This window comes from Temnothorax americanus, unplaced genomic scaffold (assembly GCF_048541705.1).
Source record: "Temnothorax americanus isolate GAGA-0224 unplaced genomic scaffold, ASM4854170v1 Scaffold128, whole genome shotgun sequence".
NCBI lineage: Eukaryota > Metazoa > Arthropoda > Insecta > Hymenoptera > Formicidae > Temnothorax > Temnothorax americanus.
The window spans coordinates 204,804-228,014 of record NW_027509262.1 but is presented as its reverse complement, the minus strand read 5'-3'; the positions used below and the strand labels follow the sequence as shown (position 1 = coordinate 228,014).

Here is a 23,211-nt window from a genome sequence, read left to right as displayed (position 1 = left end):
GGATTTCGAGCAACCACGAGAGAGACGTCGCGAGTCGTCACGGCATTCACGAGAGACGACGCGAGCCGCCGAGACATCCGAGAGACGACGCGAGCCGCCGAGACATCTACGAGACGACGCAAGCTGCAGAAACATCCACGAGACGACGCGAGCCGCCGAGGTATCCACGAGAGAGACGACGCGACCACCCGAGGCATTGACGAGAGAGACAGAAACGTAGTGTTACGCAGCGACCCCGCCATTGTTCCCGCGCAGCGCCGTGATACATCGGCGTGCATTGCGAGGTAAGGGAAGCTATTCAGTATTGGTGCCAACGAATCCCTTTTTGCATATTCCGTCGCGTCGCATTTAGTAGTATTGCGTCATGTGAAACGAGGATATCGCCGCGCTCAAAAAGCGGCGCTCCACAATTCAAGGTTCGTGCACACGCATAAAAACGTTCGTCGACTCAGTTCCCGCCGTCGCCATTACACCGGCCATGACAGCACAGCTTCAAGAGCGCCTATCCAAGCTCGATCGGTATTGGTCGGATTACGAGTCTGTTCAAACAAGCATAGAATTACTGGACGATAGCGAATCAGGTCATCGCGCGGGATTCGAAAACGCTTACTATTTGCTAGCGGGGCGCTTGCGCGAGTTATTATCCATAAATACAACGCGGCAAGCAATGACCCCATCCCCTGCGGGTTCGCGAGCGTCCCATACGTCGGAATCTTCTGCACAAATAACGTTTGCCCAAGATAAATCTGCCCGAGTTTTCCGGTAATTACGAGGGATGGTTTCCGTTTTTTGATACATTCCATTCCATGATTTACGCGAACGAATCACTAGATGACATACAAAGGTTTCAATATTTGCGCGCCTCTTTAACGGGTGACGCAAAAAACATTATCAGCTTGCTAGAAATTTCCGCGGTTAATTACGGAGTCGCCTGGGGCTTACTTAAGGAGCGTTACGACAATAAACGTGTGATTACTTGGAAAAATTAGCGGGGAAAGAAGACCCTGTTGAGCTTGACTCTAGTCTGGCACTGTAAGGAGACATGAGAGGTGTAGCATAAGTGGGAGATGGCAACATCGCCGGTGAAATACCACTACTTTCATCGTTTCCTTACTTACTCGGTTAGGCGGAGCGCGTGCCCCGAGGGCTTCGTGCCCCGGCGGTCACGGTGTTCTAGAGCCAAGCGTGTCAGAGTGGCGTGAGGCCTCGCGGCCGATCGCCGTTAATACTCCCGCGTGATCCGATTCGAAGACACTGCCAGGCGGGGAGTTTGATGTAGCCACATCAAAGCTACTATGGAATTGCCTTCCATGTCGCGAGAAAATGCATGCAAATTACGACAAATCGCCGATGGCGCGTCAAGACATGTACGTGCCCTTCAGGCTTTGAAACGTCCGACTTCTCATTGGGACGACTTACTTGTTCATATTTTGAGCAGCAAATTTGATGCCGTCACAATGCGGGAATGGCAAAACTCATTAACTGCAACCGAGTTGCCAAGCTTCAAACAACTTCTAGACTTTATAATACATCACAGTCAAATGTTAGAATCCACCGGGAAATCAAGCGCCCCATCGTCCAAAAACAATGCGCGAGTATCTTCTGGCGCGAAACGTCAAGCCGTTTGTGTCGCGTCGGTCGGATTAAAATGCAGTCATTGTGGCAAAGAGCATTCGATTTATCATTGCCAAAAATTCCTAGCACTCGCGATTCCACAAAGAATTGCCGAGATTCGCAAAGCCAAGATTTGCATGAATTGTCTAAGATCAATTTCTCATATTGCGAGTAAATGCAGTTCCGGAAATTGCAAGGTGTGCAAAATGAAGCACAATACGTTGTGGCACCTTACCAGAGATGCACCTCAACACCAGCCTAAGGAAGAAAAACCACAACAGACAACAACGTCAGCAAGCTCGCCCGCTACCGTGGTTACACATTCGACTTCACCGAGCGACGAATGCGTTCTACTTGCTACCGCAATCGTGTACGCATATGATCGCGAAGGTTCGCGCAAGTCATGTCGCGTATTGCTCGATTGCGGCTCACAAGCAAACTTCATCTCGAAGAAATTCTTGGACACGCTTACGCTTAACCTCCAGACGCGGTCATCTATATCTCGATTTTCGGCATCAATAACACGACCACAAGATCCTCGTTAATAACGCAAGTCCGTTTGCGATCTCGCATTAATACATTCGCTACCACACTTGATTGCATCGTCACTGACCAAGTAACCGATAAGCTACCAGCATTCGCACTGAAACGAAGTGCTTTCGAGCTTCCCCGCAATATCGTCCTAGCCGATCCTCAGTTCAACGCGCCAGCTGATGTTGATATATTGATAGGAGCAGAGCTTTTCTGGCAAGTCCTTTGCGTCGGTCAAGTCAAGACTTCGACGAACCACCCAACACTGCAGAAGACCAGATTCGGATGGATTCTCGCAAGACGCCTCGGTCAACCCTCAAAAGCCACCAAGCATTTTCAATCTTTCCACGCGTTAGTAACCAACGCTCAGCTAGACGAGCAGTTGAGTCGCTTCTGGGCTATAGAAACGATCGAGGGACCTTACCGCCGACAAAGTCCGCTGCGAGCAGCACTTCCAAGATAACACAACACAAACCGCACAAGGTAGATATATCGTGAAGCTCCCGTTCAAGGAACAAGTCATCGAGAAAATTGGAGTCACGATGGAGATAACGCTGAAAAGATTACGTGTACTAGAAAAAAGGCTTGCACGTGACCCCAATTTGAGAGCCCAATACAATCAATTTTTAGACGAATATCTTGCCTTGGGGCATATGAAGCAGGTGGAGGACACAGCTCAGAATGACAAAGGATCCTTCTATTTATCCATGCTGTATTCAAGACCACGGCAGGGGCAACCAAAATTCGGGTTGTTTTCGACGCTTCGTGCAAAAGCACTTCTGGTATACCACTCAACGATGCTCTCCTGACGGGCCCAGTCGTGCAACAAAATCTCCTATCGATACTCACACGATTTCGAATGTTCCGTTACGTACTCACGGCAGATATAATCAAAATGTATCGCCAGATACAAGTCCATCCTTCTCAAATACGCTACCAACGAATTATGTGGCGTGACAACCCAGTCACAGAGGTGAAAACGTACGAGCTCACTACCGTCACGTACGGCACGTTATCGGCCTCATACTTAGCAACGAGATGCCTTAAGCATTTAACTGAACTCCGTCATGATAAATATCCAGCGGGTTCAATTAGAGTGCAAAGAGATTTTTACATGGACGACTTGCTCACAGGGGCGGATTCTATAACTGAAGCCAGAGAGGCACGTGATAAAATCATTGCATTATTGCGAGAGGGAGGCTTCGAGTTAAGTAAATGGTTGTCTAGCTGCCCGGAACTACTAGACCATATGCAGGACTCAAGCGACAACGTAATAACAATAAACGAAGGTAGAAATTCTTCCATACCAGGCATTTATTGGAATCAGACGCAAGATCGATTCTACCTTTCGTACAAACCATTAGAGGCACAAACTCTCGTCTCCAAACGCACTATCTTATCCGAGATATCAAGTCTATTTGACCCATTGGGACTCTTTGGACCCATCATCGTGTTAGCGAAGCTGATTATGCAAGATCTCTGGCAATCGGACATTCATTGGGACGAATCAATTCCCCCGGACATAGACACTCGGTGGAGAAAATTAAAGAACCAACTGCCTCTCGTTAACAACCTCAGCGTACCCCGTTGCGTCAAATATAGTTCGGACCCCTGATCCGTACAGTTTCACGGATTTTGTGACGCTAGCGAACGGGCCTACGGCGCTTGCGTGTACATACGCACATGGGTGGGGACCAATGAATTCCGCTCTGAACTTTTGTGTTTTAATTCGCGCGTCACACCAATTAAGAGTGTCTCACTACCAAGATTCGAGTTGGCGGCAGCCCTGCTGTTGTCACAACTAGTTAGCAAGGTCAAAGTGGCAATCGGCTTAACAGACATACCTATTTTTCTATGGTCCGATTCAACAATAACTCTTAACTGGATCTCGTCGCCATCACGAAAGTGGGCCGTTTTTGTGGCCAATCGAGTTAGCGAGATACAACGTACTTCAGATATTGACAGTTGGCGCCACATCTCATCAACCAGCAATCCAGCTGACATTATCTCAAAAGGACTCGAACCACACGATCTATTGAGCTCACCGTTGTGGTAGCACGGGCCCGAGTTCTTGGCTTCAATCGAGGAATATTAGCCCAACAGCACCTTCAAGCATTTAGAAAACGTCCCGGAACGAAGGGGCCCTATTGCAGCCGTCGTCGCCATAGAAACATTCCTTCCCGAAGAACTGATTCTTAAATATTCCGATTTAAATAAAGTCTGCCGCATCTTAGCCTATTGCCTGAGATTTAACAAGGCGCGTCGGCCAGACAAGCCTACACCATTTATTTCACACTCAAAAAGTCTTTTTGCATTGATGCTCCTATATAAAGCTGTACAGAGGCGATCATTTCAGCAAAAATACAAGGCGTTATCCAAAGGCGAACCCCTCGGGAAATCGAGTCAGCTAAACTCATTAATGTCCCTTATATCTTCGGATGGATTAATACGCGTAGTGGGGAGAATTCAAAATTCTAATTTAATTTACGATGCACGTCATCCGATAGTACTTCTACGTAGCCACGAGTTAACGAAACAAATAATAAAACGGGAACACATACGTAATGCTCACGCAGGGATACAAGCTACTATAGCCGCGGTAAGACAGCGCTTCTGGCCGTTGTCATTACGCTCGAGCGCGCGAAAAATCATTCAAGGTTGCGTGACTTGCTTTAAAGCCAAACTCGTTCTGTCAGAGGTCGTCATAGGTTCCTTACCTGCAGGACGCGTTACAGTATCGAGACTTTTTCATCATTGCGGTGTCGATTACGCCGGACCATTGATGCTCCGAGAAAGCAAGCGACGTAATGCGCGACTCGGCAAGGCATACGTATCAATATTTGTTTGCTTTTCCACTAAAGCAGTTCACATCGAGTTGGTCAGTGATTTAACATCGAACGCGTTTATCGGAGCGCTTAAACGTTTCTCAGCCCGTAAAGGCAAACCCGCATGCATGTATTCGGATAATGGAACTACGTTCGTGGAGGCCCAGGGGCAGTTGAAAGAATTTTTTGAGTTTTTTAACGACAACCAGACACAATCCGAAATTTGACACTTTTTACGAGACCAAAACACATCTTGGAACTTTATTCCTTCCAACGCCCCACATGTCGGAGGGTTATGGGAAGCCGCGGTTAAATCCGCGAAATACCACTTAAATCGTATCGTTGGGAAAGCGCATCTAACTTTTGAGGAGATGTCAACAGTATTATATGAAATAGAAGCGATCCTAAACTCGCGGCCGATTACGCCTTTGAGCGAAGACCCGAACGACCTAGCTTGTCTAACCCCGGGTCACTTTTTAGTTGGCACCCCCCTGAATAGTTTCTCTTACGAAGAATTAAACGATATCAACGAAAATCGACTGCTCCGATGGCAGAGAGTGGAGCAGTTAAAGCAACATTTTTGGAGCAGGTGGTCTTCTGAATACTTCCACTCTCTGCAAGAGCGTAATAAATGGAGGTCCAATAAGAGCCGGCAATTGCAATTAAATCAACTCGTTTTGTTAAAGCAGCAAAACCTAGCTCCTTTGCAGTGGCTGATAGGACGAGTGGAGAAGACTCACCCCGGACCTGACGGGCAGATTCGCACTGCTACCATAAGGACCGCATCGGGATCTTTCGTGAGACCCAAAACTAAAATTGCGATACTGCCCATTGATTGTTAACCCGATGGGGTAATTTCATTGCGTTCCATTCTATTTTTTTGGTTAATTTTGAAATATTTATTCATTGCGTTTAATTCCATTATTTTTTGCTAATCTCGATGTATTAATTCATTGCGCTCAATTCCATTATTTTTTGCTAATCTCGATGTATTAATTCATTGCGTTTAATTCTATTTTTTTTTGCGTTAGTTTTGTTGCATTCATTTATTGCGTTCAAGTCCGTTATATTTAGTTACGTAAGATTTTAGCGTACCAAGCATTACAATTACTGTATGTGAAACTGCGTCACATCACCTTATAGATTAAGATTTTAAATATTCAAAGATGATTGTACACCAAAGGCTATTTTAAGATGCGACTTTACATAATAAGTCTAACCATTGCGTTTATAGCGGCATCCGGTATCGCAGCTGCTCTATTTTGCATCAAATGCGATTGATTGAAAGCATGTCCTTTCAAGGGGGGCAGAATGTTGAAAATACAACCACGCCTACGCATGCGATACTACTAGGGACTTGCGCTTGATTCCCGTCGGACGCTTTCGCCGCGAGCTTCGGGCCTTTTCGGTTCTGGAGCGGGCGCCGGTTACCCCGCGCAATCACTTGCCATCCAGCGTGCTACCGTGTAAGAGTCGCGGATTCTAACTCTCATTGTTACTTCGACGTAATAAATATACATATCCGAAATTGAGAGGAATAATTATTTCTCGACCACAACCGCGAAGCAATCGTTCCGTGGACAAGTGGTGGCAACAGTCAGACGTCTGTTGTGCCCCTTTTGAGACACTTGGATTCGATCTTTCCAAGGAGGAGGCGGAAGACAATTGATTAACACTCTTGGATGCAATAAACTCAATTTTTACTAATTACTTTGTTTTTACAATTTATTTCGTACAAGATCCGTTCGTCGCTGCCCGACTCCAATTGCCCTCTCGTCTCCTCTGGTCGCTTCCTTTTGAGTCTTCGTCCTGTCCTTCGATATCGCTGAGTTGCTCGATCGTATGTAGGCCGATCGCGCAACTTATCTCTTGCTGATTCGGCTTTGCGTAATTCTTTCGGGCTTTCGCGGTCGCGTTTCCCTATTGTTTATCTCGGTCTTTCTTAATACTATTCTTATTTTATTATTACAATAATTGGGGTCGCAACATCCCTCCCCCTTTGAGAAAAGGAAACTACGGTCTGTAGTTTTCGCTACAATTTTTCGCTGCTTATCCTATTTCTATTTTTATTAGGGTGGTTTATTTTCTTTGTTTGTTTCGGAGGTTACATTCCTCTTATGTTCTAGTATAGTATCGCTGAGTCGCCCTGTACGTGCGGTCGGGCGTTTGCTCGTTTCTTATGTTTTTTTATTACATAGATGATTATTCCTACTACGCTTAATATAATTATTAACGTAAGTGTCGATCCTACGGGATATATGACATAGGAATTTTTTATTAGGGTGTCTTGGGGTTTTTCCAATTCTGTATTTATGTCGTTTATTTTCGATTATACTTAGTTTCCCTGTTCTTTCTATTTCTATTTTTTTTTGTTCTGCCTGTTCATTACATTGAATCGTCAGCTGTTGTTTTTTCGGCGTTGAGAATAGCCACGTTTGTGGTTCGCTTAATGTTATCCATAAAGTTACGTTTGACATTATTTGACGTTTCTCGCAGGTGTTTACATATCCTGGCGTTTTTACGTAAACTTGTACTTCGCATGGTGCGTCGGCTTTTACAAAATATACCGGGTAGTTTCGGTTACATACATATTTTACTCCGTTTTGTTTACACTCGTTTAAATCGCGTTCCTCTAGCGTTATGTAATTATGATTCTCTTTATCTATTGCTAATATGTTGTGAGTAATTCTTAGGAATGTGAAAATATTCGCGTGGTTATGGACAGGTAATGGTGTCGCTCTTATTATTTCATACACGGGGTATGCTACCACGGGAAATTTGATTATCGTATAAATGTTCGGTTTATCATAATACGCGTTAATTTCTACATAGCTTTGTATCTCGTTCCAATTTTCTAATCTAGTTTTAAATGGAAAGTGAGATCCATACGTCAATTGTGACGTTGCCTCTTTTAGTTCGGTTATTATTTTTTCTATTGGTAATAGGCGGGTGAGTATGACTCCTTCTCGCGAATATGTGAGGTAGTCTATCGTGTCTTTCACGTCTTCTATTAGATCCTCTGTAATTGTAGTTAGTATTAATAACTGTTCATTTATTTCTTCTCTTCTAGCGTACAGTGCTGTCTCCTGCTGTATCCGTCTCGTGACGTTCGTCATCAGTTGCTCGTTATGGTATAACGATTTTTCTAAGGCCTCCATGTGGCCTATTGTGGCATTTATCACCTTTAATTGACTTTTTGCGGTGTGCCGTAGAGTCTGTTGCTGGTTTTGTATCAGTTCAAGCTGCTCTTGTATGTGTTTTGCGTTGTCGGCATCCATAGTGCCGAACAGCGTTTTGCTGATCGTGCCGTTCGCGTCTATTAACCCTCGTTTATTATTATTTGTTTTATATATAGTCTGTAATCGCATTAATAGTTGCGTTAATTTTTTGTTATTTTCCTCTATCGTATGGAGAATGTTTTTGCACGTCTGCTGCGTGTCCTTCGCGATTATCGTTTTGCATACTTCTTTGGCTTGCTGTAGAAATTCCTGAAGTTGGTGATATCGGTTTTCTAGGGCTGCTACGTTGATTTTAATCGCTAGTTTCCATGTAGCTTCTACCTGTTGCAATTGTCCGGTTCTCTCAAAGTATATTCCTGGCTCGTTGCTGAATTGTCGTATTTCGTACGATGGTGCTGTCTCAGGTTTCGCTTTTTTTTTCGAATTTTTACCTTGGCTTGATAATGCCTTCTCCTCGCGTTTTTTTGTTCCGTCGACGTGCAACGCATGTTGGCGCACGTACTGGCTACGCGCTGCTCGTGCGGGTGCCGTGAGTGGGGGTGCCGTGAGTGCGCGAGTGGCGGCGAATTTGGGTGCGGGGTCGACGTCGCCCCCTCCCTCCTACGCGGAAGTGTTGGTAACACCCCCGGGTATATGGATGCATCTCCTCTACCCTCTGGAGGTCACGTTGGACATGGCCACCGGACGCCGTGTGGTGCGACGTGTTTGATGTTTGGTAAGTACTTATTATTTTATTTTCCTTAGTTTGTATTATCGCCTACTTTTTATCGCCTACTTTCTATTGCTTGTTTTTGTTCTTTTGCGCTGTTTTTACTGTTCTATAAAGGGCTTTAATCGGTTTACGTGTACTCGCGTGGTTTTCCGTCCCTTTTTGATTGTGTAATTGACGTCTGAATGTTTTTCAATTACTTCATACGGTTCTATCCACGGGGATTCTAATTTTTTCGATCTCCCTCTACGCACCGTTTCGTCGTGCAAGAGAACTTTGTCTCCCACTCGGAAATTGATTTCTTATGTCTTTTTATCATACGTCTCCTTGGCTTTAGATTTTTTGTTTCGCAAATGTTCTTTTGCAACTCGTTGTGTCGCTCTTAATTTTTTTTTTAGCTCTTGCGCGTAATCGTCATACGTATACGTTGGTTTCGGTGGTTGCGACAGTGCCGTCGGTAGTGTCGCTCGGTGCTCGTATACTAATTCAAAGGGTGTAAACCCGGTCGCTGTGTGTGGCGTCGTGTTATACGCGAACATTGCGTATGGCGTCCATTCGTCCCAGTCTGTCTAGTCCGCGTTAATATAATGTCGCAAATATTCGGCTAATGTTCTATGAGAGCGTTCCAATGCTCCATTACTCTCGGGATGGTAGGCCGTTGTTTGAATTTTTTCTATCTTCAGTAATTTACACGTGCTTTTAAATATTTCGCTAAGGAAGTTCGTTCCTCTATCCGTCAGTATTTTGTCGGGGATACCGTATTCAAAGATAATTTTTGTGACAAATTCTTTCGCGATTGTATTCGCTTCTTGATTAGGTACGGGTATCGCCTTACTGAATTTTGATAAATTATCCTGAAACGTGAGGATATATTTATTTCCGTTTTCGGTCACCGTCAGTGGTCCTACTATATCTAGAGCACATTTTTCGAATGGTTTGTCCGCGGTATCTGTTATTACTAAGGGTGCTTTATTTTTTCGCGATAACTTGTTCTTCTGACATAGTTCGCATCTATTAATGTAATCTTCGACGTTTTGAGTTAATCCTCTCCAGTTATGCGTCAACCTTATTCGGTTTATGGTGCGTTCCACACCCTGATGTCCTCCTACAGGTGCATCATGGTATTCGTATAATACACGTTGCTTCTTTTCTTCTGTATATTTTCTTTCGCTCTCCTCTTCGTTATTCTCTTCCTTCTCTATCTTGTTGATGTCTGTCCGCACATGTCGACTCAGCGCATCCGCGTTTCTATTCTCTTGACCGGCCTTGTGTACGATAGTGTAGTCATTTTCTTCTAATTTCAATCTCCATTGGATTAATCGTGATCCGGGGTCCTTTACGTTAAATAGCCAAACCAATGATTTATGGTCTGTCACTATGGTAAATTTTGTTCCATAAACGTATGGTCGGAAGTGTTTCACCGCCCATACTATCGCTAGTAATTCTTTCTCGGTAGTATTATAATTTTGCTCGGCTTTAGGTAGTACTCTGCTCGCATACGCCACGGGTTGGTCTTGACCTATCTTTCCCTGTGACAGTATGGCTTCTATTGCGTAATCTGACGCGTCGGTAATTACTACAAATTCTTGGGAGATTCGGGTATTTCAATACCGGTGCTGTGATTAGTTTTTCTTTAAGTATTGCAAATGCGTTTTGTTGTTCTGCGTTCCACTCGAATTTGATATCTTTTCTGGTCATTTTTGTGAGTGGCTTGGCGATTGCTGAAAAATCTTTAATATATCTTTGATAATATCCGGCTAATCCTACGAAAGCCTGGATGTCCTTTACTTTTGTTGGTCTCGGGAAGCTTTTTACTGCTTCTAATTTTGAAGGGTCTGGCGAGATTCCGTTTTCTGTTATTACATGTCCGAAATACGTCACTTCTTTCCGAAGGAATTCGCACTTATCGGGCTGTAATTTCAAATTATAGTTTCTCAGTCTATTTAGCACTTCAATTAATCTCTTATCGTGCTCTTGTAAACTTGCTCTGTATACTATTATATCGTCTAGATAGACTAAGCATTGTAATCCTACTAGTCCTGCTAAAACGGCTATTATTGCTCGTTGAAATGTCGCTGGGGCATTTTTCAGTCCAAAAGGCATTCGATTATACTCGTAATGTCCGTATTGTGTCGAGAACGCTGTTTTTTCTTTATCTTCTTCTTCCATCGGGATTTGATGATATCCCGAGGCGAGGTCTAGCGTGGTAAAATATTTTGCTTTTCCCAGTTGGTCTAGGATATCGGTTATGTTTGGCAATGGGAAGGAATCTCCCTCCGTTAGGTCGTTCACAAACCGAAAATCTATTACCACTCTCAGTTTTAATTTTCCTGATGCGTCTCTTTTCTTCGGTACTACTAGCAACGGTGCATTCCACGGGCTCGTGCTAGGTCTAATAATTCCGTTTTTTAACATCTTTTTCACTTGTCTGTTCACTTCTTCCTTGTGCTTTTCTGGCAAACGGTACGGTCGGACGTTGACCGGTACGCTGCCCGCCTTTGTGGTAATCTTATGCGCGACGATATCAGTGCATGTCAGTAGTTCTCCTTCCACATGCAATACATCGCTGTAGTCTCTGCAAATTTCCATAATGGTTTTCTTTTCTTCTTCGTTTAAGTGTTGCGTGCGTATCAATTTTTCGATTTTTTCGCTACGCGTCATTGTTTCTTCTGCTTTGTTTACTTGGTTTATTTCTATCTCTTTTGCGTCTTCTTGCTCTAACTCTTCTAATGTTATTTGCGGCATTAGCATTTCGACTGTCTTCTCCATCGTATTTAGTATGCTTGCCGGACATAGAAAGTTTTCTGGCATCACCAGGCAATTTCCTATGAACACTCCTGGCATTGTCTCTTCTGCCTGTATTATTCCTAGTAAATTTTTATCGGTCGCGACTTGTACTATTGTCTCGCTTCGCGGTTTCAAAACCATTTTCTTATACGGGTATAATTTTAATGTGCTATTCCCTTTGCGTATTGAACTCGATTCGTAACTATATGACGCTCGATGTTTCTTTATAAAATCTACGCCTAGTATTCCGTCGTATTCTATCGAAAAATCATCCTTGACGACATATATCGTGTGCTTGATCTTTCTATCTTTCAAGTCAATAGTTGCTGTAAATTTTCCAATCGTATGGGCTTTATGACCTGTTACTCCTGTAAGGGCCATTTTATCCTCTTCTATCATTGTTTTGCCTTTCAAATGTTTTACTTTTATTATTGATACGGCCGCTCCGGTATCAAACAGTAAATTTAGTTTTTCGCGCTTTGTTTCTCGCATGGGCAGAGTGATTAAGTCCAGCCCTGCATGCTTTCGCGGCTTGTTCGTCATATGTGACACCTGATACTCTAACGCCGGTCGGCGATGCTTTGTGTCCTCTTTGTCTTCCTCATCGCTATTCGCGGCTCAATTACTGTCCTTTTTTCTCGGGCTATTCGTTTTCGGATGAAAATTTTTATTTTGTCCTCGCGGATTATTAGGTTTGTTGTGATTCGTCCTTTCTTTATTTGGTCGACCATTTTAACAGCCAACATTCTTCGCGCATGTGTCCAGCTTTCTTGCAATAATTGCAGACTTTATCTATCGCGTTTACGCGGGGTGTCCTATCGGGTTTCGGTAAGGAGAAACGGTTCGCATATCTATTGGTACGACATTCCCTTCCGAGGTGCCCGCATTTTCCGCATTTTTGGCATTGTAATATTGATCGGTTCTCGCGCGGTTGCGGTGAGTACGCATAATTATTTTTGGGACGCGGCGGAATTCCACTCGGCCCGTTTACTTTTTCTTTGGCGCTTGCTCCGGCAATCGCTTCTTGCAATGTTGCGAAATGCTGAGCTCGAACAAGTAACTTGATCTCGTCTCTCAATCCTAATTGGAAATTCTGCAATGCCTGTTGTTGAATCGTTTCTAATATAGTTCGCTTGCTTTTTATGGTGTGATTTCTTCCCTCTATCATGGAGTCGTATAGCTCCATCGCTAGCTTATCGGCTCTTAATCCGAATGCTCTTGCATTTTCTCCGGGTTTTTGCTTGAGTGTATTAAACTCTAGTTGTAAGTGTGTTGTGCTTTTGCGGCTTAAATAGCAAACTTCTAATTCCTTCTTTAGTTGTGCGAAATCTCTTATCTTTCGCGTTTGAAAGTCTATCATCGCTCTTCCTTTTATCGTTCGACCAGACATGATACAGTTGATAACGGAGAGTAGGGGTAAAGATGGCAGGATGGATTTGACTCGATTGATCGACGATATGGTGACACAACCATTCATTTTCTTTTTTGGAGGTTTTGACAGCAGCTCGACGTTAATGTGTTTTGCCGCTTACGAAATCGCAGTAAATCAGAATGTACAAGAACAACTTCAAAATGAGATTGACAAGGTTTTAGAAAATAATAACGGACAAGCACCTTACCAAGCGGTCATTAGTATGGAATATTTGAATGCAGTAATCAATGAGGCTCAATGGATGTATCCAAGCTTAGCGTTGGATAGATTACGTGTGAAAGATTTTGAATTACTTCCGACATTGCCAGGAACGAAGCTCCTTACTATAAAAAAAAGGACAATGAATATGGATACCGATTTATGGACTTCATCATGATCCTAAATACTTCGATAAGCCAGAAAAGTTTGATCCCGGGCGGTTTCTTGGTGAGCGGAAAAAACATAGTCTTAACTGCGGAGCTTTTCTTCCCTTCGGTCTGGGTCCCAGAATGTGCATAGATAACAAATTTTCATTATTGAAAACGAAAATGTTTTCGGTTCATCTGCTTGCTTTGCGAACTACATGCGAAAAGACGCCGTTACCGCTGAAGATCAGCAAAGACGGCTTAAATCTGACGCCTGAAAAAGGTTTTTGGCTAAATGTAATACCAAAAAAAAATATGCATGCATTACACGGTTGAAGTTAACAATGGGACACATTCAACGTGAGAAAAGTTTATATCTTCTTAATTACACTTTGAAATTTTAGAAATAAAAGGAATATTATTACAGAAAAACATTTTATGCTGTATGTGTTACTAAACAATGACTTAATATTTTATAAGAAGAAGAAGAATTTTTAATTTGTTGGGTAAATTTTATCCTTATGAATCCCCTTCCAATGACTTTCTCCTTTACATATATTATAGAGATCATCCTCCTAAAAAACCTTCAGAAGGTTTTAGCCGACGCTCGTTGTTTATTAAAAAATTATGAACAAATATAACTTCGAAATATAATACTTTGTATTAGTGCTTAAAGAAGTAATTTGCTGATATGTGTGCATAAACAGTACAGTCAGTACATATGTGAGCGGGGGAAAAGCTACCGCTCTAAGCACTAATACAAAGTGTTTATTTCTTAAATTTTTTTGTTAATAAATTTTTAATAAATAACGAATGACGGCTAAAGCTAAAGAAAAAATCCGCGTTTCTGAAATGTGGGTGCATAAAATATAGATTAAAGGGACTTCCGGGACAGAGTAAGTAGAGAGAGGCACGCCTGTCAAACGGTCAGTGTTTTTGCGAGCTCATCTGCCGTTCCTTCGCCGTGGGCCGACTTTGTTTCAGGTAGTTTGCATGCTCAAATATGCAGGACTGACTGCAGTAATAAGTCAACAGTGAAGGAGTCAAACTACGGACGAATTCGGGGATTCTGTGCGGCTGCGACAATTTGGAGGTTAAGGTTAGAGGCGAAAACAGGCACGGAGAAACCGGAGTCGGAGCAGCACGAAAGCAGGTCGATAAAGAAGAGAGTGACAAGAGGAAAGAGGTGCCGAAGGGATAAGAAGCGAGAAAAGAATTCGGATGGACGAGAAGAAAGAGGAGGACAAGAAAATAGATATTAATCTTAAGAAAGGCGAGAAGGAGAAGAGGACGATAGAAAAAGGTACGGGAGGCAGACCCACGAGGGCGGAGGAGCTGTCAAAGATAAGGAATAGGACAGGAAGCCAAGGAACAATTACAGAATACGTAAGGAAAAGAGGAAGGGAAGAAGAAAAAAAAATAGCAGAAAAAGCGGAAAGGGAAATTGTGGAAAATTTCAGCAAAGAAAAAAGGGTGATAAGATCGCCGCCAAACAAAGTTAAGAGAGAAAAAAAGAAAGAAGGAGATATGGATGTGGAAAAAATGCTAAAAGAGATTTTAGTGAAAATGGATGATCAAGAGAGAGAAAGAAAGAAGGACAAAGAAGAGTTAATGAAAAAGATACACAACCTGTGTGAGGATTACAGAAAGAGAGAACTGCTTTGAGAGGAGCAGAAAGCGAGTTTAGAAAATAGAATAAAACAGCTGGAGGAGAAAGTGGAGAACAGGGGAGATGAAAAGGTAGAGAGCACTGAACTGATGAAGAAGATGAAGGAGATGGAAAGAAACGCCGAATTAGCTGAAAGAAGAAAAAGGAAAAACAACATAATCATAAAAGGAATGAAAGTAGAAAATGGAGGTGAAAAAAAAGAGAAGATGGAGAAATTTTTTGAAGAAGTCACTAAAAAGAAGGTGGAAGTGGACGAAGTGCAGGCAATTGGCCGAGGAGAATACAAAATGACGCTAGTAAGATTTAATAGATGGGAAGATAAGAAAGAAATAATGGCAAAGAGGAGGGAGATAGGAAAGGCAAGAAACATATTTATGGATAACGATCTGACGGCAACAGAGAGGCAGATACAAAAACAGCTATGGAGTATGGTAAAAGCAGAGAGAGAAAAGGGGAAGAAAGCAACGGTAGGATATCAAAGAATATGGATAGACAATTGCGAATGGAAATGGAATGAAAGAACCAAAAGGCTGGAAAGTAGAGATGTTTTTCGGAAAGAGTAGAGAATAGAGAGGATAGGGAGAGGGAAAGAGAGGGAGTGAGAGAGGAGGGAGTAGAAGAAAACAAGGTGGAAAAGGAAAGAGGGTTAAGGATATGCTTTTGGAACGTTGCGGGACTGGCTAATAAATGTGAGGAAACATGGGACTATTTGGAGAATTTTGACGTGATAGGATTAATTGAAACATGGATGGAAGAAGATAAATGGAGGAAGATTAAAAATAAATTGTCTGGTAAATTTAATTGGAATTGTGTACCAGCGAAAAGGGAGCACAGGAAAGGAAGAGCAAAGGGAAAGATAATAACAGCAGTCAACAAGAATTTGAAACTTATAGAGGTTAGGGAGATTAGCGACGAAGTGGTAGAAAGAAGATTAGAGTATAATGGAAACAAATGGAGAATAATCACGTTGTACAGCCAAAAGATGGAGGATACGATGGAAACACTAAGGGAGAGGATACAAGAAGAGGACGAAGAATGGTTGCTAGTAGGAGGTAATTTTAACGCGAGGACGGGAAGCGGAGGAGGACCGATAAATGAAGAGGAAGAGAAAGAAAAGAGAAGTGAGACTAGAAAGTCGGTAAATAAAGTTGTAAATAGAGAAGGACGTATATTAATAGAAAAAATAGAAGAGAGAGGATGGGCTATATTAAATGGGAGTTTCGGAAGGGAAGGGGGATGGACGTATATAGGAGAATTGGGATCATCGGTTATAGACTATATCCTAGGGAATGACAGAGCAGGAGAAGAAATTAATATGGTTGAAGAAGGAGTTAGAACAGAATCGGATCACGTCCCGCTGGAGGTGGAGTTGACAGAACCACGAGTGTTGGAGACAGGGAGAAAGGAGAAAGAAATGGAATTAGAGAGAAGCGACTGGACAGAAGAAGGAAGGAAAGAATATCATGAGAAATGTGAAGGATGGTCGAGCACACAAATAGATACAGAAGACATCTGGAGGGAGATGAAAGAGAAAGTAAAAAGCGCTATCACGAAGCATAAGAAAAGGATAATACCATGGAGATTAGGAAGAAAAGAATGGTATAATAAAGAATGGAAGGAAAAGAAAAAGAGATTGAGGAGATTGATGAGGGACTGGAAGAAGGGAAGGATCGGAAAAGAAGAATATGTGAGGGAAAGAAAGGAGCACAAGGAATGGTGTAAGGAGCAGAAGATGAGGCACGAAAGGGAGGAAGAAGAAAAGTTAAGGAACATTAAAAATGAAGCGGAAGCGTGGAAGTATATAAATAAATACAGGAAAAAGAAAACTGAGGGGATAAGCGAGAAGATACAAATGGATGAGTGGAAAGACCACTTCATGAAAATGTTAGGAGGGACAAAGGAAAGAGTGGTGCTAGACATTGAAGAGAAGGAAGAAGATGGCACGAGAGGGGAGGTAACAAGGGGAGCCGAAGAAATATCGAGGGAAGAGGTGATTGAAGTAATAAAGAAACTGAAGATGGGAAAGGCAACAGGAGAGGACGGGATTGAGAACGAGGCGTGGAGATATATGCAAAAAGATGTAGGTAAAGAGTTCCTGAAGCTAATCAATAGAATATGGAAAGGAGAGGGAATACCGGGAGATTGGAATAAAGGCATGATTAGCCCAATATATAAAAAAGGAGAGAGAAACGACCCAAAAAATTACCGAGGAGTACTTTAATGAATACGGCGTACAAGATATACGCAAGTATCTTAAATGCGAGGTTGGAGAAGGAGATGGAAGCCAAGTTAAGGGAAGTGCAATTCAGGTTTAGAAGGAATAGAGGAACGATGGATGCAGTATACACAGTAAACTATGTAGCGAATAAGGAGCTGAGTAAGAAAAGTGGAAAGGTTTTTGCATTCTTTGCTGATCTTAAGGCAGCTTTCGATAAAGTAGATAGAAGGAAATTGAATAAAATAATGAGAAAAATATGAATTAAAGATAACTTGAGACAAAAAATAATGGAGACATACAAAGAAACGAAAAATGTAGTAAAAATAAGAGATAAAGAGACAGAGGGATTTTGGACAGGAAAGGGACTAAGACAAAGATGCCCGTTGAGCCCGAACCTATTCAACTTATACATCATAGATTTAAAGGAAGGAATGGAAAAAGGACAAGCAGGAAGCCTGGTGATAGGGAAAGAAAAATTCTGGACAATATCATACGCAGATGATATAGTGTTAATGGCGACGAGAAAGGAAGAATTGAAGGAAATGATAAGGAGGCTCAAGAGGTATTTGGAAGGGAAGGGTTTGAGTTTGAGTCCAGAGAAATCAAAGATAATGGTGTTCGAGAAAGCTAGGGGGAGAAAAAAGAAAAGGGAATGGAAATGGGGAGGAGAAGACATAGAGGAGGTCAAAGAAATAAAGTATTTGGGATATATTCTACAAAAGAATGGGGGAGCGGAGAATCATATAAAGGATAAGATGAAAAAGGCTACAATAGCGATGAAGAGGACATGGAGCATTGGAGAGAGAATATTTAAAGAAGATTTTGAAAGAAGGATGAAAATGTTCGAGGCACTGGTAGAAGGAGTGGCATTATACGGAGCTGAAATATGGGAGTGGCTATACGAAAGCAGATTAGATGTGATAAAAAGAAAGTATGTTAAATGGATTTTAGGATTGGATAGTAGAACCCCGAATTATGTAATAGCAGAAGAAACCAAAATGAAGGAAATAAAAGTAAGGGCAATAAGGAGAGCTGTGAGGTATGAGGAGAAGGCGAGACAGTCAGGAAAGAAAATAGTTCAAGCATGTATAAAGGATCTAGAGAGGAGCAGACCAAGGAAAGAAGAAAATAAGTGGAAGAAGAAGAGAAGAGAACTGATAAAGAGGGCAGGAATAGAGAAGAAGCAGCTAAGGAGAGAAATGGAGGCGAGAGACCGAGAGGCGGTGGGGAATCTTATAAAGAAAATAGAGGAAAAAGAGAAAGAGGAGAGACAGATAAAGATAAACGAGTCAAGGTACAATAGTAGCTATAAAGAGATTTTAACAGAGGAGTTACCAAAGTATCTACTAGGAAAGAAGAAGAAAAAGGATATAATGCTGATAGCCAGATACAGATGCGGAAGTGAAGTAAAAGGCAGTCAACATTGGAGAGAGGAGGAAGATAGAAGGTGCAGAATATGCCAAAAAGAAGAGGAGAACATAGAACATATACTAAAAAAATGTGAAGCGACAAAAAGCGAGATACAGTTAAAAGAATTTTTAGGAGAGGTAGGAAAAAGACTAGAAGTAATGAAAAGGATAGAAAGGGTTAGAAAAGAGGCGGAGGAAAGGGAAGGGTTGGAGGGTGAAGAGTAGGAAGGGAAATTGAAAGACAGTTAGAATGTTAAATTAATTTTAGAGTTAGTTAAAATGATCTAAGTGATGTATAATATATATGTATGTTAGGAGAAAGTTATATGTTTGCAAATTATGTTGTATGTTTGTAAAATTATGTAAGGTTGATGGAAGCCATCCTAAGCCGCAAGGCAAGGATTAAATAAAATTATTATATTATTATTAAAATGTAGGTTAAAAAAATATATATATTTCAATAGTTGATCCTGATTGTATGTCAAATGTAGAAATTCGTGGAGCAACATGTTAATCGTTTTGAGTTTCTCGATACACTAAATATTTTCATTTCCTGACGATGTACGAATATGATGACCTTTATGAAGGTTTATATATAAATATCGTAATATAGTGAGAAGTATTTTTTTAAGGAACGAATTTATATATTGAAGCAATACATATATTGTTTGAAGGTTTCTTATACAGAATAATGAATTAAATTAAATCATATTTTTCAAAATTCTTTTGTTTAGAACTTTTTAATAAACAACGAGCGACGGCTAAAACCTTCTAAAGGTTACTCGGGAGGATGATATATGTGTCTATAATATATATAAATGAGAAAGTTATTGGAGGGGGGGTTCGTATAGGGTAAATATTTACTTTTTGATTTAATTTTTAGGTAAAATAAAAAACAAGACAAAGGATAAAGAAAGCAAAATATTTAATTCTTGATTTTATAATAAAAGTGTTTATATTGACGCAAGATAAAACTGTACAAATAAAACTAATTGATGGATGAATCATTAATATTTTATATAAATATTTGTGATATATCCAAAGGTTAATTTACCATTAAAAATAAAATATGCAAAGGCGTATTAACCGTACAAAATGGAGGTAAAGAATGAAACTATAATAAACAAAACTATAATAAAAAATACTAAAAATACTAATAAACTAATAGTTAAAAACATTTTGTATTTGAGTGAATTTCTATCCGTGTAAAATTTTGTGTGTTAAATTTTTTAACATACACTGGTTAATGTATTATATTGTCATTGTGTTATTTTGACTTTTTTTAAAATTAATATTTAACGTTTCTAAGAGTTAAAATAACACAATTTATATGTAAATGCACAAATTCTTGGTGATATATTTTATATATGTTAAAATAAACATCTAATTAAGTTGTGTTATATATATACTTTCCTTTCTATATAAGAGTTTTCACCTGTTAAATCGAGACTTTTTACGTTATATAATTATATATTAGATAGAAATATCGCTGTCTATTTTTTGCAAGAAAAAGAGAAAAAAGCATAACACACCACACATTTAATGTAAGAATAACATTTTATTTTAATTAAATTTAACATTATAAATGTGTTAATTTAACATAAACTTTGCTTACAGATAGCGTCCATGTGTTAGAATTTTGTGTTAATTTTTTACATATTATTTGTGATATTTATTTACATATTTGCCTTCTGTTAAATTAACATAAAAATTAGACTGGATAAATTGGGACATTTAAAATGTGTTAAATTTAACACAAAATTTTTTACTGACAATGAGTAAGAAATGAAATTAAATGGCTATGCACGAATGTCGCTCATGTATAGCCGTTATTATTATGTACACAGCGCTTCTTCTAAATTCCTCGCCGTGCGTATAACAACCGTTATCGTTGAGTTGCCTCTTCTTGCCGAATCGTGCAAACACGCGCTGATTTGCAGATTTTTATTAATTAATAATTCATTATTTATTGTCACAATCGCAAAACGGTACAAGATTTTTCTATTCAGCTTAATACACTCTACTTACTCTCTACAGATGTTACATTTATTATCCGACACTCTGTATATATGCCAATTGCCATTCTAATAAATATCAATATAATCGTTATTTTAACATTTTTACGCTGTTTCTTTATTCAGTCATTATTGCAATATTTTTATATCAAAAATTTTTGTATATGACAAAGAAAAGTTTGTTATCATCTTCCGATCTGATATCGATAAAAAAAGACGGCATGAAAAGGACCAAAGATTGAGATGATTATTTCTTATCTCGTATCGTGATCATTGATCAGTCTGTATTGTAACTATAGAAACATGAATTTTTTGTAATGTACTAATAATTGGATACATAACACGGTATTCTCGATAATGTAATAAAGTGGCAAATAAAAAGAAACTTTGAAAGTTCAACGCGGTTGACGATGCGTATATATAAGTTAATTGTTATATCGATCCTTAATAGCTATTAGGATACACAATTATAAATCGAATATTTTGGCTCCGCTTTGAGCTATCTTCAGCGATGCGGTAACAATTAAATTAAAACAATTTCACGTTTTCCCCCGAGAAATAAGTGAGTAATTTCAAAATTTGATGGTCTAAAAATAAAGTAATTTTCTGCGCGGAATTCCAAGTAAAACTTGGCTAATAATCATAGTTTATTACATGGTCAAATCAAAATGACAGTTATTACAACTTCAGCAAAAAGGAAAATTACCCACCAGCTCAGAGAACAAAAAAACTAACAAAAAAAGCATTAAAAAACCATTGAAAAGCAATGCAATTTGTAAGTAGAGGAGGTGGCGAGCATACTGGTCCCTTTGTGCGTGCGTGCGTGCGTGCGCGCGCGTGCGCGCGCGCGTGTGTGTGTGTGCGTGCGTGCGTGTGCGTGCGTGCGCGCGTGCGTGCGTGCGTGCGTGCGTGCGTGCGTGCGTGTGCGTGCGCGCGTGCGTGCGTGCGTGCGTGCGTGCGCGCGTGCGTGCGTGCGTGCGTGCGTGCGCGCGTGCGTGCGTGCGTGCGTGCGTGCGTGCGTGCGTGCGTGCGTGCGTGCGTGCGTGCGTGCGTGCGTGCGTGCGTGCGTGCGTGCGTGCGTGCGTGCGTGCGTGCGTGCGTGCGTGCGTGCGTGCGTGCGTGCGTGCGTGCGTGCGTGCGTGCGTGCGTGCGTGCGTGCGTGCGTGCGTGCGTGCGTGCGTGCGTGCGTGCGTGCGTGCGTGCGTGCGTGCGTGCGTGCGTGCGTGCGTGTGTGTGAGGTCAGGAGGCAACAAATAACCTATACAATGTGTTTAAACAATATTACAAGTGAAGGGTTAAGAGTAATAGAAATGATAGAAAAGGCAAAACTAAAACCAAATTCAGCGTAAATTTTGAAAAATCACAAATAAATAAATAAATTAATTAAAATAATGATTAAAGTAAAATTAGAAACAGAAGGCTGACAATAATGAGCAAGGTTTATAATTTACTTAAGGGGTAACACGTACCACTTTAGAGGCCAGAAAAATAAAAAAAATTTTTGTGGTTAAAAAGAAGTAAATAAAAAATCTATTTAAAGGACTTTATTGTACACGTCTTAAAGTGTATAAAACAATTTTTTATTTTTTAAATGGCGGCGCTAGAGCCTTATAAGCATAAGCGTTTCTTTGTGGGAGCTGCTCCCACATATTAAAAAATAAAAAATAAGATATTTATTCGGAATAAAGCCTTTTCTAAATTTTGATATTTTTTGCGGCTCTCTCGATAAAAATCTTAGTTGTGACTCCGACCAGTGATAATCAATCGTAAGAACCAAAAAAATATGTAACCTATCTATTTTTTTAACTACTATTTTTCTTTTTTAAGTATTTTTCAACTTTCTACGCATACGTTCAATTTTCTTTTACTAGAAAGTACACATGTAAGCGGGGGAAGGGCTACCGCCCCTCACCCGCAGGCAGGGGCGAGTGGGGGTGGACCTCGGTTCGCGTGGAAAGTTGAAAATCCGAATCGTATAATGATAGATCTCGTGTGAATCTATTGTATTCACGCACATACTTTTCCATTCACACAACAATTGGGTTGGGTTAGGTTATTCTCTTTTTGGAGCCCCCCGCAGCGCGCAGGGGGGCGGAACCTACTACCTCTCTACGCATACACTTTCTGCGCGAAACGAGATGCCACATGGGTTTACAACGTTTACAACTTTCCACGCGTGTAAGTAAAAAAAAGGTAAAAAATAGGTAAGGTACACATTTTTCGGGCTCCCCCGATTGATTATCATGTCGGAGTTGGAATTCAATGTCTGATTGTGAATTAAGACTATTTTCCTGAAATTGAATGTGCGCTATTTCGAAGATAAACCGTTTTGATAAATAACTTTCACTGTTTAAAACTTTAACGTTCTTCTAATTGAATTCATGGTTGCAGTTAATTATGGTTGTAGTGTTCTGTGATG

At 40.8% G+C, this 23,211-nt stretch overlaps 1 protein-coding gene across 1 annotated transcript; it reads left to right on the top strand.

Annotated features, from left to right (window-relative positions):
- Positions 1-17,640: 17,640 nt before the first annotated feature.
- On the top strand, positions 17,641-19,153 carry LOC143893770 (uncharacterized). The gene has a single exon (XM_077399489.1). The coding sequence runs from the start codon at positions 17,656-17,658 to the stop codon at positions 19,000-19,002; it is 1,347 nt and encodes a 448-aa protein (XP_077255615.1). The 5' UTR covers positions 17,641-17,655; the 3' UTR covers positions 19,003-19,153.
- The last annotated feature ends 4,058 nt before the right edge of the window (positions 19,154-23,211 follow it).